Source organism: Biomphalaria glabrata, chromosome 7 (assembly GCF_947242115.1).
Source record: "Biomphalaria glabrata chromosome 7, xgBioGlab47.1, whole genome shotgun sequence".
Lineage (NCBI taxonomy): Eukaryota > Metazoa > Mollusca > Gastropoda > Planorbidae > Biomphalaria > Biomphalaria glabrata.
In genome coordinates, this window is record NC_074717.1 from 36,791,490 (window position 1) to 36,806,263 (window position 14,774).

At 37.1% G+C, this 14,774-nt stretch overlaps 1 protein-coding gene across 1 annotated transcript; it reads right to left on the reverse strand.

The window, feature by feature from the left end:
* Positions 1-8,444: 8,444 nt before the first annotated feature.
* LOC129927142 (uncharacterized) lies at positions 8,445-9,584 on the reverse strand. The gene has a single exon (XM_056034379.1). The coding sequence runs from the start codon at positions 9,582-9,584 to the stop codon at positions 8,445-8,447; it is 1,140 nt and encodes a 379-aa protein (XP_055890354.1).
* Between the last annotated feature and the right edge of the window lie 5,190 nt (positions 9,585-14,774).

The following is a 14,774-nucleotide window of genomic DNA, read 5'->3' on the forward strand; positions in this document are numbered from 1 at the left end:
TTGAGATGGTCAGGAGGGTGCGGACAGTGGGGCGATGTCCAGTTGTAAGAGAAACTACATAATTGTTTAAATGAATTTATGAATAAGTAATTATTTTAAATATGTTCTCGTCACCTATCCATTATTATCTATTGAATCGCCGGGGTACCACACATGATCTGTCGACCATCTTTTGCCTTGGATAGAATTTCTTTCAATGACAGACTTGTTTATTTGTTCCCAGGCTTTATATTGTTTATTATGGCCGGAACACCCATTGGAATCACGGGTTCAGTAGGTTATTTGATATTACATACTGGCGGAAAATGTGATGACCCTCATTACCTGATGCCCCGTGCTAGGCACGCCTCTGGTGCACAAATAGACTCATATAGATCTCATAGAATCTATAGGCCTATCGATATTGTTAGTAGCGTGGATCTCAGATGGGAATGTAGGCTCACATCTTATGTGATATGACAGATGAAGAAGTTAGGTATATAAGCTACAGTCTCGTTTAGAATCTGCTAGTGTTTCAAGGGTTGATGGATGAGATATATTAAAACTGCCGGTAGCACAAAAGCAGGACAGTTGGAATAAAATTGTTGTAGTCCGAAGATTTAGATTTTTTAATTAGAGACTCGATTGTCGGATTGATCAAGTAGTGCTTTTACTTATATCTCGATTGAAAAATGTTATACTAATTCTCATCAGTCTACAGGCCTTTTAATGATATTTCGAGATGCTCTGCTTTCCAATCTTCGATTTTTTTTTCAATGTACAAAGTTAATGGTTCTAAATTGACCCAGTCCTAAATTGCCACCGCATAAACATGACTGACACACATGATGAAATGCACACAGAATAAAAGAAAATGTGTCTGCTTTACACATTATGAAATGCGACCATTTCAAAGAACTGTAGATCTTGAAGATAGTCGACACACCATGCTACAGTTGATAGATAGGCTACCTAAGCATCAACTTCGCCGGCACAAAGGTTAGGCCAACCTTCGTCTCGCTACGTCTAAAGGGTGCCTATCTTTTAAATTGTTCTACCAAATACTCACCTTACTCAGACAGAAAAAAATAATCTTCAAATGGTCTTAAGCCACCCCTGGCGAATTGTCATTTTGACTCTCAAGGCCAAGGGGTCGTGACCCAAAGGTTGACACCCACAGTTCTATTTACATAACTGCATCAGAGATTTCGCAACAACAGAAATAAATAAAAAAGGGGGGGGGGGCGAATCAGAAGATGATAAACTAACGAATAGAGAATTAACTTGACTTCTCCAGAACACTTAGCGTTGTGTTTTGTTAAGAAAATATGTACTTTTAGGACATATCCATACAGTATACCCTTCAGTGACCTATAAAGTGTCTGGATGGTGGTATGTTTGTGTCTGAGTTTGTGTGGTGGGAAGGGCCGAAGGGGGGAGGCTAATAAAAAGAAAACAATATTGTGCAGTTTCTAAATCAACCAACTGCTGTCACCATTTATTTACAGACGGATCAATGCAGTGGTTCATATACTACCACACATGAGGACAGTAGGTTTCACCAGTTTTATGATCTCAAACTTGCTTGGAGTCTGATTAACTTCTGAAAGAAAAAAGCACATTGGACAACTAGTTGAAAGTGACCTGTTTCCGTACTTACCAATTAACGACCCTCCCTTCGCAAAACATGTCAGATATCAACACGAAAGATGTCAACACTCAGATATCAAACATGTCAGATGTCAATACATGTCAGCTATACAAATAAGTCAGATATTAACTTCTCTGATCTAATACAGATAAGATGTCAACATGATAGGCCTATATTTAAATATGTCAGATATTAGCTTCTCCGATCTAATACAAGTAAGATGTCAAGATGTCAGATATCTAAATATGTCAGATATTAACTACTCGGATATAGTATTGGTCAGATATCAACATGTCAGATATCTAAATGGACTAAATTCCTATAACCCGGACTTAAGGGTCACTGTCCCCAAGGTTAGATTTACTTATAGGTAACACAAGCTATAAGCGCCCCCAAGAAATATTTAACAATGACAAATATATTCTCTGGACTGGGCACCAAAAACAAATCCCAAATATCTCAAACAGCTTTCAATCTTTTCAATTCTAATTACGGCACTGACTGTTCCTAAGATATTCAAACTAGAGACGCTCTTTTTTTTTTGTCAGTTAATCGGCTTTACAACCAACTCGTTAATACCCAACAAAACAGAATGTCATTACCAACAACGCATTAAAAATAATTATGAATTTAAAAACTATTTACTAAAATGTTATCGACTAGTGGTTACGGTCTGAGAATGTGAGGACCATCTTGGAAAATTAAAAACTTGCAACAGACGCAGGCTGTTATGCCCATTGTTTCGGTTTAATCCACTGTTGCGTTGATACAAAGAAGTAATTATATTTTTTTATTGAACTCTATATTTGTGATTATTAGCTCAGCGATTTACATTTTGTTTTCAGTTCTCTGTAGAAGATTATAGATCTACAAGGCTTTGTGACACAATCCTTATGGCAGTTCAATATATATGTCAGTTTAATGTAGGGCCTATATATGTCGTCTAGTAGTAGGCCTACCAGTGCTCTTGTTGAATCTAGTTGTTAAATTAGTGGAATCACCCATAAAAAGGATCTCTCATAGACACACCGTCAACACAGTTACACGTTATAATAAAGCCACCCACCCTTTTTTTCCCAATATTTATCCTCCCCCATTTTGTATAATTATATAAACAAAACATTTACAAGGGAGGTAATTACACGTTTTTCTAAAAGGTAATATTTTTCAAAAATTATCTCCCATATTCAATTACTATAATAACAGGATTGTATTTAGTCTTTCAATCCCATGATATCACTTTGTTATCCTTGGCTGAGCATTAAACTCAGCTACACGGATTTTTCATAATGGTCGAGTGTTTTTATTTCTTTTTCATGTTACGTAACACAATGGAAAAATTTATTTTGCGTCTTAAAAGACAATAGATAGACGCATGGGCGTAGCCAGGGGGGGGGGGGGTTCTTGGGGTTCAACCCCCCCCCTCCGAAATGAAACCCCCCCCCCCTGGGGAGTCGGAATTTAGTGACTGATTTTTTGTTTTGATTTTGTTTATTTTAGGTGAGATTTTAATACTAAACCATCACTTGCCCTAGCACAACCAAAGGGGTTTTGAGTTTAAAACCCCCTACCAGGGGGGTTCGAGTTTAAAAACCCCTACCAGGGGGGTTCGAGTTTAAAACCCCTACCAGAGCGGTTCGAGTTTAAAAACCCCTACTAGGGGTTTTGAGTTTAAAACCCCCTACCAGGGATTTTGAGTTTTAAACCCCCTACCTGGGTTTTTTGCATTTAACTCATCCTCTTCTATAAAACAAAACAAAAAAAAAATGCAAAAGAAAATCCCCTAATTCCAAGAGCACAGTTAAGGAAGATTTTGATTTTAAAACCCCGTCCAAAATTTACGATAAACCCCCTCTTTAATATAAAAAAAAGCTAATTACGCACTCAAAATGTTATGAGAGTAGCTAAATGGGTTTTGACTCAGTTTTGAAGTGGGGTTTGAAGGTAAAAAATACCTCTTTTTTTTAATAATAAAAAAAAAAGCAAATTATACACTAAAAATGTTATGAGTGTAGTCTATGGGTTTTGAGTTTTAACTCCCCTCCAGTTTAGTTTGAAGCTAAAAAGTACCTCTTCAATATAAATAAAAGAAAATTACTCACTCTAAAATCTATGAGCGTAGTCAAAGGGGTTTTGAGTTTAAACCCCCCGCCATCTTCAGTGTAAGAAAAAAAAAGCAAATTACGCACTCAAAATGCTATGAGCGTTGTCGAAAGGGGTTTTGAGTTTAAACCCCCATTCAGAGGGGTTTGGTGCTAAAAATACATCTTCAATATAAAAAAAAGCAAATTACACACTAAAATTATTTGAGCGTAGCCAATCCAATCGGGGGTTTTGAGTTTCTTCTACACATGGCTTTTTTTTTTAAAGTTTAAAACCCCTCCAGATGGTTTTGAGTCTACAGAGCATTTTGAGGTGGAAAACCCCCAACAGAAGATTTTGACGATAAAACTTCTCTTTTCGATATAAAATCTAAAGCAAACTACAGTCACTTAATTTCAAGAGCGTATTCAAGAGAGGTTACACATTTTTACCAGTGGCAGGGCTCCATTAATAAACTGCAGTGAATAGTCATCTACCGAAATCGAAAAACACTAAATATAGCTCAACAAAGATGGCTAAGACAGATTTCAGGAGTCAGTTATAGAGATCGGATCTAAATCAAGGAAATCCTATGCCGAAAGGGAGTCGACCCCTTAGTAAGATTGTGAGAGAACGACGCATGAGGTTTGCGGGACATGTTCTCCGACAAAATGAATTACGCATAAGAAGAGTTGCAATGATATCCTAGTACAACTTGACGCCACTCATTCATGGAGGTCATCATGGTAGGTGGGAAGAGGCTTCAGACATTACCAGTGACAGATTTTTATGGAAACTGCTTGACGTCAAATGGTCCGAACGGCGTGGGAGGGTCTAAGTCAGTAAGAATAGCACATTAGGTTTTTGAAATAAAACTTTTTAATAGCATTAAAATGGACAACCTCAGAATATGCATTTTGTTGGCTTTCAATACCAGAAATAGTGCTTGGCGGCGGGGCTTCGCCCCGCGCTGGGGAGCTACTGGCGCTCCCCCAGACCCCCTTGCTAGTAATGGCGGGGAGTCCACAATTTTATGGAAACAGCTTGATGGCAAATGCGCCGAACGACGAGGGAGGGTCTAAGTCAGTAAGAATAGCACATTAAGTTTTTGAAATAGAACTTTTTAATAGCAGGAAAATGCACTGTAGATACATCAGAATATGCATTTTGTTGGTTTTCAATATCAAAAATAGTGCTTGGCGGCGGTGCTTCGCCTCGCGCTGGGGGAGCTCCTAGTGCTCCCCCAGACCCCTTTGCTAGTAATGTCGGGGAATATACAATTTTTTCACTAACTCTTGGAAGAACCTATTCTAGGGCACAATAAACGTCTTCCGAAAGAATGAAGGGTCAGAATGTAATAAAGATTATGTACACACACACACACACACACACATAAATACATATAATTTTTTTTCGCCCGGGGGGGGGGGGGGTCGGGGGGGGGGGGGAGAAAAAAAATTCACCCCTGCCAACCCCCCCCCCCCCCAAAAAAAAAAAAAAAATCCTGGCTACGCCCATGGATAGACGTGTACTATTACATAAAAATAAAAAAAAAATCATAGTATAGTTCTCCATTTTTAAAAACATTTTTAATTTTTTGAAGCGTAATTTTTAAGAAAAAATAAAATTTTAACTGTTTTATACTGTCATAGTTTTAGTAAACTTTTAAAATTTATTTACAGGCTAACAAAGAGTTTGTGAAAGAGGCGTCAAAAAATATTTTTTCTTAAAAAAAAAACCAATTGAAGATTGATAAAATGTTAAAGGGACAAAAAGGTTTCGTTTAATTCGAACTGCTTTCATGAACTGTACAGTATTAGTTTTAATTTGAACCGACGTCTAAAAAGCTGAATCAGCTTTTAAAAAGTATTATGTGTAGGAGAAGTGTGAGCAGACGACTTGCACTTGAGCAGGTTATTTTGTTCTGGAAAAGAAAAAGTAAATCTCAAAGAAATCTCTAGCCACAGATGGCTAGTCTTATGATATTGATGAGGGATTAAAACAGAGTTTCTGATCAGACACGCAGACCTTATCAAGCTGGGCATGGGTATAATCTCCAACGCAAACTTTCACAACCCTAAACAAATCTGATCAGAAATGCGCACAAATAATGCTTCGTTTATTCTTGTCTGCAGCTAGCACAATCAATTTTATTTGGAGATTATCGCGATTAGGGGCTGTAGTTAGCTCATGGTTCGCTGTGGAGGGATTTGTTCAGAGGCGACCTAGGCTTAGAGGCATAGTGAAAACCTGTTGCTTCCATTTTCTCCACATCGATAGAAGATAGATAAAAGATATATAATAAAAGATAGATAGAAGATAGATAATAAAAGATAGGTAGAAGATAGATAATAAAAGATAGATAGAAGATAGATAATAAAAGATAGATAGAAGATAGATAATAAAAGATAGGTAGAAGATAGACAATAAAAGATAGATAGAAGATCATAAAAAGGTAAAATAAAAAAAAATAGTGTTTTTATTTAAACAAAGTTTATACTGTGTCAGCGAGGTGGTTAGTGGTAAAGCGATTGGCTTCCGAACCGGAGGTCCAGGGTTCGAATCATGGTGAAGTCTGAGATTTTTAATTTCTAGATCTTTAGGGCGCCTCTAAGTCCACCCAAATGGGTACCAGACAGTTGGGAAAAGGTAAAGGTGGTTGGTCGTTGTGATGGCCACATGACACCCTCGTTAACCGTGGGCCACAGAAACATATAACCTTTACATCGCAAGGTCTGAAAGAGGATCCTTACTTGACTTCTTTATATTAAGTAAAATTACACAATTTCGAATCAATCATGTAATTAATTAGTAGATCTAGAGTATTCTAGACTAACAATTTGTGTGATTGGAAATTTTGTTTAATGCAACTTTCACGCTTAAAGTATGCTCAGTGTTCTATGGTGCAATCACATTTGTTGATCCATGGGGTGTGGGTGGGGGTGGGGATCTGGGAGAAGGTTTCCGTGCTGCCTTTTCAAAAAACATTTTAGAAGTCTGAATTCGAACTCGGGCCTCCACGATGGCAGGCCGACTTGTTAGCCACTGAGCAATCCAAGTACTTATAAAAGCAGAAGTTTGTATAGTATAATGTTTATTTTAAATTGATAAAGAACAAACTCATTCTCTATACAAGGCTTATCTCCCCTTAGTTTAGTAAGCCCTGCTGTCTCTATATAAAACAAAAATAATTAATTAATTGGTTATTTCTTTCATTCATTTATGTGTTATCATCGACAATGATTCAAGATACAAAGTTCCACTTGATCCCAGAAAGGAAAGTGGAAGAAATGGCGTGTACAAGATTCCACCCAGGCATAAGAGGTGACACATAGCCTACGCTTAGCAAACAGTGGGACTTCACGTTTTTTAACAGTGGGACTTCACAATGCTTGATCCCTCGACATTTCGATGGATTATTTGTTTTATAATTGTATTTAGTGTAATTAGAGTACAGTCTACAGTACCTATGTTCATGTAACGTAAAAACGAGGCTAGGGAGTGTTCATTATATTTTTCTGGGTCGTTTTATCGTGTGTGCATTTTTTTTTTTTTTTTTTTGCGTTTGCGCCTACAGGCCTCTTGTTATTGTTATAGTGATAATCTGAATTTCCTTTTAAATGGACCGGTGAAATTATCTTATCTTATCTTATAGTGTATAAATACTAAAACAAATAAACCATTTTGCGGATTTCGGTTATCCCGGGTGGTTCTGTAAACGCAACTTCCTCGATAAACGAGGGATCACTTTTACAGTGATGTTTCCACGCTTTCCTCCCTTTAAAACATAGCGGGACCCCGAAATAGACCATAGAAATATAAATAAATCAATAGGCCAATTTGTCTAACTGAGAAAATGAAAATCAATTATTTTCATTGATAAAACAATGTAGCTATTGTCTACCCATTAAAAAAACAAACTAGCAGAGTATTTGTTACAGACACTGGTTACAAATTGTTCTTGCAAACTATGTATACATATTGTTGCAACTTTAGGTTAGGCACTCAACGAATAGGCATGCAACTCAACACAGTTTAATTAACAGGAAACAAATAGTTGTGTTTATTCACTAGGGTAAACACATAACATCCTTCAGCTTCCTCAGAGTCTTACTACTAAGTATACCAGTCCTTTGCTACTTAACCCGAATGAGGACCAACGACAGCCTTCCCCGCTTCGCTCCAGGTCCCTACTACAACCTTCAGGCAGCACAAAAGTTGGCCTCTTAGTTTCCCAAACAGTCAGACTCTTCACAATCCCTGATGCACTGTTCTTCTCTCCATTCTAGTGTCTTCCTGTTTTCGTTCACTAGTGCGCTAGTGCGCACCACAATCCCTGATGCACTGTTCTTCTCTCCATTCTAGTGTCTTCCTGTTTACGTTCGCTAGTTCGCTAGTGCGCACCTCAAGCACTGGTGCAATGCAGGGTTACAACAATATATATTCGCAGAATCAGCAATTTTTTTTTAGAGAATTTCTTTTTGCAATTTTTGCCATTTGTTTTCTTATTAATTTTTATCGGACCATGACATTTTTTAAAATGGCCGAACTCAAATTTGTTAAAACTATCAACACTTGATATGACTAAATCAGTTTAATCGCAAGTGTCCATTTCTTTATTTTGTTCCCATTTTGTTGTTCTGTTTGCCTCAACACAGTTGATGTTTACATAAAATAACCTAGATCTAGTTCCAACTAAGGGGAAACGAAAAGAAATCAGAAAGATATAAATTTACATGTAGATGGTAAAGACAGTGATGTCTACCTGAAATCTTCTTGATGTCCCCTGCAAATCTCCTTGATGTCCTCTTGAAATCTCCTTGATGTCCTCTTGAAATCTTCTTGATGTCCTCTTGAAATCTTCTTGATGTCCCCTGCAAATCTCCTTGTTGTCCTCTTGAAATCTTCTTGATGTCCCCTGCAAATCTTCTTGATGTCCTCTTGAAATCTTCTTCTTGTCCTCTTGAAATCTTCTTGATGTCCCCTGCAAATCTTCTTCTTGTTCTCTTGAAATCTTCTTGATGTCCCCTGCAAATCTTCTTCTTGTCCTCTTGAAATCTTCTTCTTGTCCTCTTGAAATCTTCTTGATGTCCCCTGCAAATCTTCTTCTTGTCCTCTTGAAATCTTCTTCTTGTCCTCTTGAAATCTTCTTCTTGTCTTCTTGAAATCTTCTTCTTGTCCTCTTGAAATCTTCTTGATGTCCCCTGCAAATCTTCTTTTTGTCCTCTTCAAATCTTCTTGATGTCCCCTGCAAATCTTCTTCTTGTCCTCTTGAAATCTTCTTCTTGTCCTCTTGAAATCTTCTTGATGTCCCCTGCAAATCTTCTTCTTGTTCTCTTGAAATCTTCTTGATGTCCCCTGCAAATCTTCTTCTTTTCCTCTTGAAATCTTCTTGATGTCCTCTTGAAATATTCTTGATGTCCTCTTGAAATCTCCTTGATGTCCCCTGCAAATCTACTTGATCTCCTCTTGAAATCTTCTTGATGTCCTCTTGAAATCTTTTTGATGTCCTCTTAAAATCTTTTTGATGTCCTCTTGAAATCTTCTTGATGTCCTCTTGAAATCTTCTTGATGTCCCCTGCAAATCTTCTTTATGTCCTCTTGAAATCTTCTTGATGTCCCCTGCAAATCTACTTGATCTCCTCTTGAAATCTTCTTGATGTCCTCTTGAAATCTTTTTGATGTCCTCTTGAAATCTTTTTGATGTCCCCTGCAAATCTTCTTGATGTCCTCTTGAAATATTCTTGATGTCCTTCTGCAAATCTACTTGATATCCTCTACAAATCTTCTTAATGTCCTCTTGAAATCTTCTTGATGTCCTCTTGAAATCTTTTTGATGTCCTCTTGAAATCTTTTTGATGTCCCTGCACATCTTCTTGATATCCTCTGCAAATCTTCTTAATGTCCTCTTGAAATCTCCTTGATGTCCCCTGCAAATCTTCTTGATGTCCCCTGCAAATCTTCTTAATGTCCTCTTGAAATCTCCTTGATGTCCACTGCAAATCTTCTTTATGTCCTCTTGAAATCTTCTTGATGTCCCCTGCAAATCTTCTTAATGTCCTCTTGAAATCTCCTTGATGTCCCCTGCAAATCTTCTTGATATCCTCTTGAAATCTTCTTCTTGTCCTCTTGAAATCTTCGTCTTGTCCTCTTGAAATCTTCTTGATGTCCTCTTGAAATCTTCTTTTTGTCCTCTTGAAATCTTCTTGATGTCCCTGCACATCTTCTTGATATCCTCTTGAAATCTTCTTCTTGTCCTCTTGAAATCTTCGTCTTGTCCTCTTGAAATCTTCTTGATGTCCTCTTGAAATCTTCGTCTTGTCCTCTTGAAATCTTCTTCTTGTCCTCTTGAAATCTTCTTGATGTCCCTGCAAATCTTCTTGATGTCCTCTTGAAATCTTCTTGATGTCCCTGCAAATCTTCTTGATGTCCTCTTGAAATCTTCTTGATGTCCCTACAAATCTTCTTTATGTCCTCTTGAAATCTTCTTGATGTCCCCATCAAATCTTCTTTATGTCCTGTTGAAATCTTCTTCTTGTCCTCTTGAAATCTTCTTCTTCTCCTCTTTAAATCTCCTTGATGTCCCTTGCAAATCTTCTTTATGTCCTCTTGAAATCTTCTTTTTGTCCTCTTGAAATCTTCTTCTTGTCCTCTTGAAATCTCCTGGATGTCCCCTGCAGATCTTCTTTATGTCCTCTTGAAATCTTCTTCTTGTCCTCTTGAAATCTTCTTCTTCTCCTCTTGAAATCTTCTTGATGTCCCCTGCAAATCTTCTTATGTCCCCTGTAAATTTTCTTTATGTCCTCTTGAAATCTTCTTTATGTCCTCTTGAAATCTTCTTGATGTCCTCTTGAAATCTTCTTGATGTCCCCATCAAATCTTCTTTATGTCCTCTTGAAATCTTCTTCTTGTCCTCTTGAAATCTTCTTCTTGTTCTCTTCAAATCTTCTTGATGTCCCCTGCAAATCTTCTTCTTGTCCTTTTGAAATCTTTTTCTTGTCCTCTTGAAATCTTCTTCTTGTCCTCTTGAAATCTTCTTGATGTCCCCTGCAAATCTTCTTTATGTCCTCTTGAAATCTTCTTTATGTCCTCTTGAAATCTTCTTGATGTCCCCTGCAAATCTTCTTTATGTCCTCTTGAAATCTTCTTTATGTTCTCTTGAAATCTTCTTCTTGTCCTCTTGAAATCTTCTTTATGTCCTCTTGAAATCTCCTTGATGTCCCCTGCAAATCTTCTTTATGTCCTCTTGAAATCTTCTTGATGTCCCCTGCAAATCTTTTTCTTGTCCTCTTGAAATCTTCTTCTTGTCCTCTTGAAATCTTCTTGATGTCCCCTGCAAATCTTCTTCTTGTCTTCTTGAAATCTTGTTCTTGTCCTCTTGAAATCTTCTTGATGTCCCCTGCAAATCTTCTTCTTGTCCTCTTGAAATCTTCTTCTTGTCCTCTTGAAATCTTATTGATGTTCCCTGCAAATCTTCTTCTTGTTCTCTTGAAATCTTCTTGATGTCCCCTGCAAATCTTCTTCTTGTCCTCTTGAAATCTTCTTCTTGTCCTCTTGAAATCTTCTTGATGTCCCCTGCAAATCTTCTTCTTGTCCTCTTGAAATCTTCTTCTTGTCTTCTTGAAATCTTCTTCTTGTCCTCTTGAAATCTTCTTGATGTCCCCTGCAAATCTTCTTCTTGTTATCTTGAAATCTTCTTGATGTCCCCTGCAAATCTTCTTCTTTTCCTCTTGAAATCTTCTTGATGTCCTCTGGAAATCTTCTTCTTTTCCTCTTGAAATCTTCTTGATGTCCCCTGCAAATCTTCTTCTTGTTCTCTTGAAATCTTCTTGATGTCCCCTGCAAATCTTCTTCTTTTCCTCTTGAAATCTTCTTGATGTCCTTTGGAAATCTTCTTCTTTTCCTCTTGAAATCTTCTTGATGTCCCAAGCAAATCTTCTTCTTGTTCTCTTGAAATCTTCTTGATGTCCTCTGGAAATCTTCTTCTTTTCCTCTTGAAATCTTCTTGATGTCCTCTGGAAATCTTCTTCTTTTCCTCTTGAAATCTTCTTGATGTCCTCTGCAAATCTTCTTCTTGTTCTCTTGAAATCTTCTTGATGTCCTCTGGAAATCTTCTTCTTTTCCTCTTGAAATCTTCTTGATGTCCTCTGCAAATCTTCTTCTTTTCCTCTTGAAATCTTCTTGATGTCCTCTGGAAATCTTCTTCTTTTCCTCTTGAAATCTTCTTGATGTCCCCTGCAAATCTTCTTCTTGTCCTCTTGAAATCTTCTTCTTGTCCTCTTGAAATCTTCTTGATGTCCCCTGCAAATCTTCTTCTTGTCTTCTTGAAATCTTGTTCTTGTCCTCTTGAAATCTTCTTGATGTCCCCTGCAAATCTTCTTCTTGTCCTCTTGAAATCTTCTTCTTGTCCTCTTGAAATCTTATTGATGTTCCCTGCAAATCTTCTTCTTGTTCTCTTGAAATCTTCTTGATGTCCCCTGCAAATCTTCTTCTTGTCCTCTTGAAATCTTCTTCTTGTCCTCTTGAAATCTTCTTGATGTCCCCTGCAAATCTTCTTCTTGTCCTCTTGAAATCTTCTTCTTGTCTTCTTGAAATCTTCTTCTTGTCCTCTTGAAATCTTCTTGATGTCCCCTGCAAATCTTCTTCTTGTTATCTTGAAATCTTCTTGATGTCCCCTGCAAATCTTCTTCTTTTCCTCTTGAAATCTTCTTGATGTCCTCTGGAAATCTTCTTCTTTTCCTCTTGAAATCTTCTTGATGTCCCCTGCAAATCTTCTTCTTGTTCTCTTGAAATCTTCTTGATGTCCCCTGCAAATCTTCTTCTTTTCCTCTTGAAATCTTCTTGATGTCCTCTGGAAATCTTCTTCTTTTCCTCTTGAAATCTTCTTGATGTCCCAAGCAAATCTTCTTCTTGTTCTCTTGAAATCTTCTTGATGTCCTCTGGAAACCTTCTTTTTTTCCTCTTGAAATCTTCTTGATGTCCTCTGGAAATCTTCTTCTTTTCCTCTTGAAATCTTCTTGATGTCCTCTGCAAATCTTCTTCTTGTTCTCTTGAAATCTTCTTGATGTCCTCTGGAAATCTTCTTCTTTTCCTCTTGAAATCTTCTTGATGTCCTCTGCAAATCTTCTTCTTTTCCTCTTGAAATCTTCTTGATGTCCTCTGGAAATCTTCTTCTTTTCCTCTTGAAATCTTCTTGATGTCCCCTGCAAATCTTCTTCTTGTTCTCTTGAAATCTTCTTCTTTTCCTCTTGAAATCTTCTTGATGTCCCCTGCAAATCTTCTTCTTGTTCTCTTGAAATCTTCTTGATGTCCTCTGCAAATCTTCTTCTTTTCCTCTTGAAATCTTCTTGATGTCCTCTGCAAATCTTCTTCTTTTCCTCTTGAAATCTTCTTGATGTCCTCTGGAAATCTTCTTCTTTTCCTCTTGAAATCTTCTTGATGTCCTCTGCAAATCTTCTTCTTTTCCTCTTGAAATCTTCTTGATGTCCTCTCGAAATCTTCTTCTTTTCCTCTTGAAATCTTCTTGATGTCCTCTGGAAATCTTCTTCTTTTCCTCTTGAAATCTTCTTGATGTCCTCTGGAAATCTTCTTCTTTTCCTCTTGAAATCTTCTTGATGTCCTCTGGAAATCTTCTTCTTTTCCTCTTGAAATCTTCTTGATGTCCTCTGGAAATCTTCTTCTTTTCCTATTGAAATCTTCTTGATGTCCTCTGGAAATCTTCTTCTTTTCCTCTTGAAATCTTCTTGATGTCCTCTGGAAATCTTCTTGATTTTCTCTTGAAATCTTGATGACTTCTAAGAGCTATTTCTGATAAATGTTTTTTTTTTAGGATTTTGTTTTGAAGTCATTAATCAGGATCCCTGACAGAGTAGAAAGAATTAGGCTTCGCAGCACTAACATAGAAAAGTCAATATCAGTTCTAGACCATGTATAAGTTGTGGCTGTGACGATCACACTTGCCGGGGATTATATTATCAAGCTTCTTAATACAAATGAAATGAAGAAAGAAACATCTCTGTATTTTCTTCCAAACGTCTTTAATAATACTTCTTCAACTTTCACATAAAATTAACTTCTCAATTCAATAACAACTTGACTTGATACTTCATAAATAAAACTTAAAGATACGTGAAACTTTACTTAGTATAACATTCAAATCGGATGTTCTAGAATCATGGAAACTTCTCAGATAATTATTTTAGTAACTTTGACCTTCTAGAAGCTGACGTGTGCTATTTTTTCCCTTTAACCTCTTTCTTTGATTGGATACCTAAAATTAACTTGTTTACGATGGACAGCACTGGCTTGACCTCGAGCTTCTAGAAACTGGTCGAAATAGGTCACAGACTCGACTCGTGACAGTGGCTTTTATATTTCCGTGCATTACACTAGCCCCAATACACTCTTTTTTTTTAAATTCTATTTGTCTTGCTTCTCAGTATGCCTCGTAACGGTATCTTTCTTTCTTTCTTTCTTTCTATCTTTCTTTTTTTTTGTCTCTCTTACAACCATCCTCAAATTTTCTCGTTCTCTCTAAATTAAACTTCTCTCTCCCTCTCTCTCTCTTTATCTGTCATTTCTCTTTCTGTTTTCTAGCTATCTGTCCCTCTCTCTCTCTCTCTCTTTCAGTTTCTTTGAAATATAACTAAATTATAGTTTATATTACATCAAAATGTTTCAGCCTTAGACATATAGAGACAGGCTCAACGAAAACGATTTTTAATAGCTTATGGTTATGTTCATGTGAAATCTATACTCATGTTTTCATAGAGTTGACATTTAATTTTTTTTTACTGGAACATAGAATTTGTTTCCTATTAAGGACATAAACTTGTGTACTAAGTATTTATGGTGATTGGCTCAGTGTTATGTGATTAAACCTTAAACCTTATGTGATTAAACGCTAAGAGCTCTGACAGAGAATCGAGATGTTATTTGAAACAAAGTATTCAATAAGGCGCCCAGCAGAGCTCTCATTGCTCTCGTGTTACTGTCTGGCACTGCAGATACTCTCCCTCGCATCGCCCCTTCTTCTTCCAAAAGCCACTCCACTGCGCGGGCT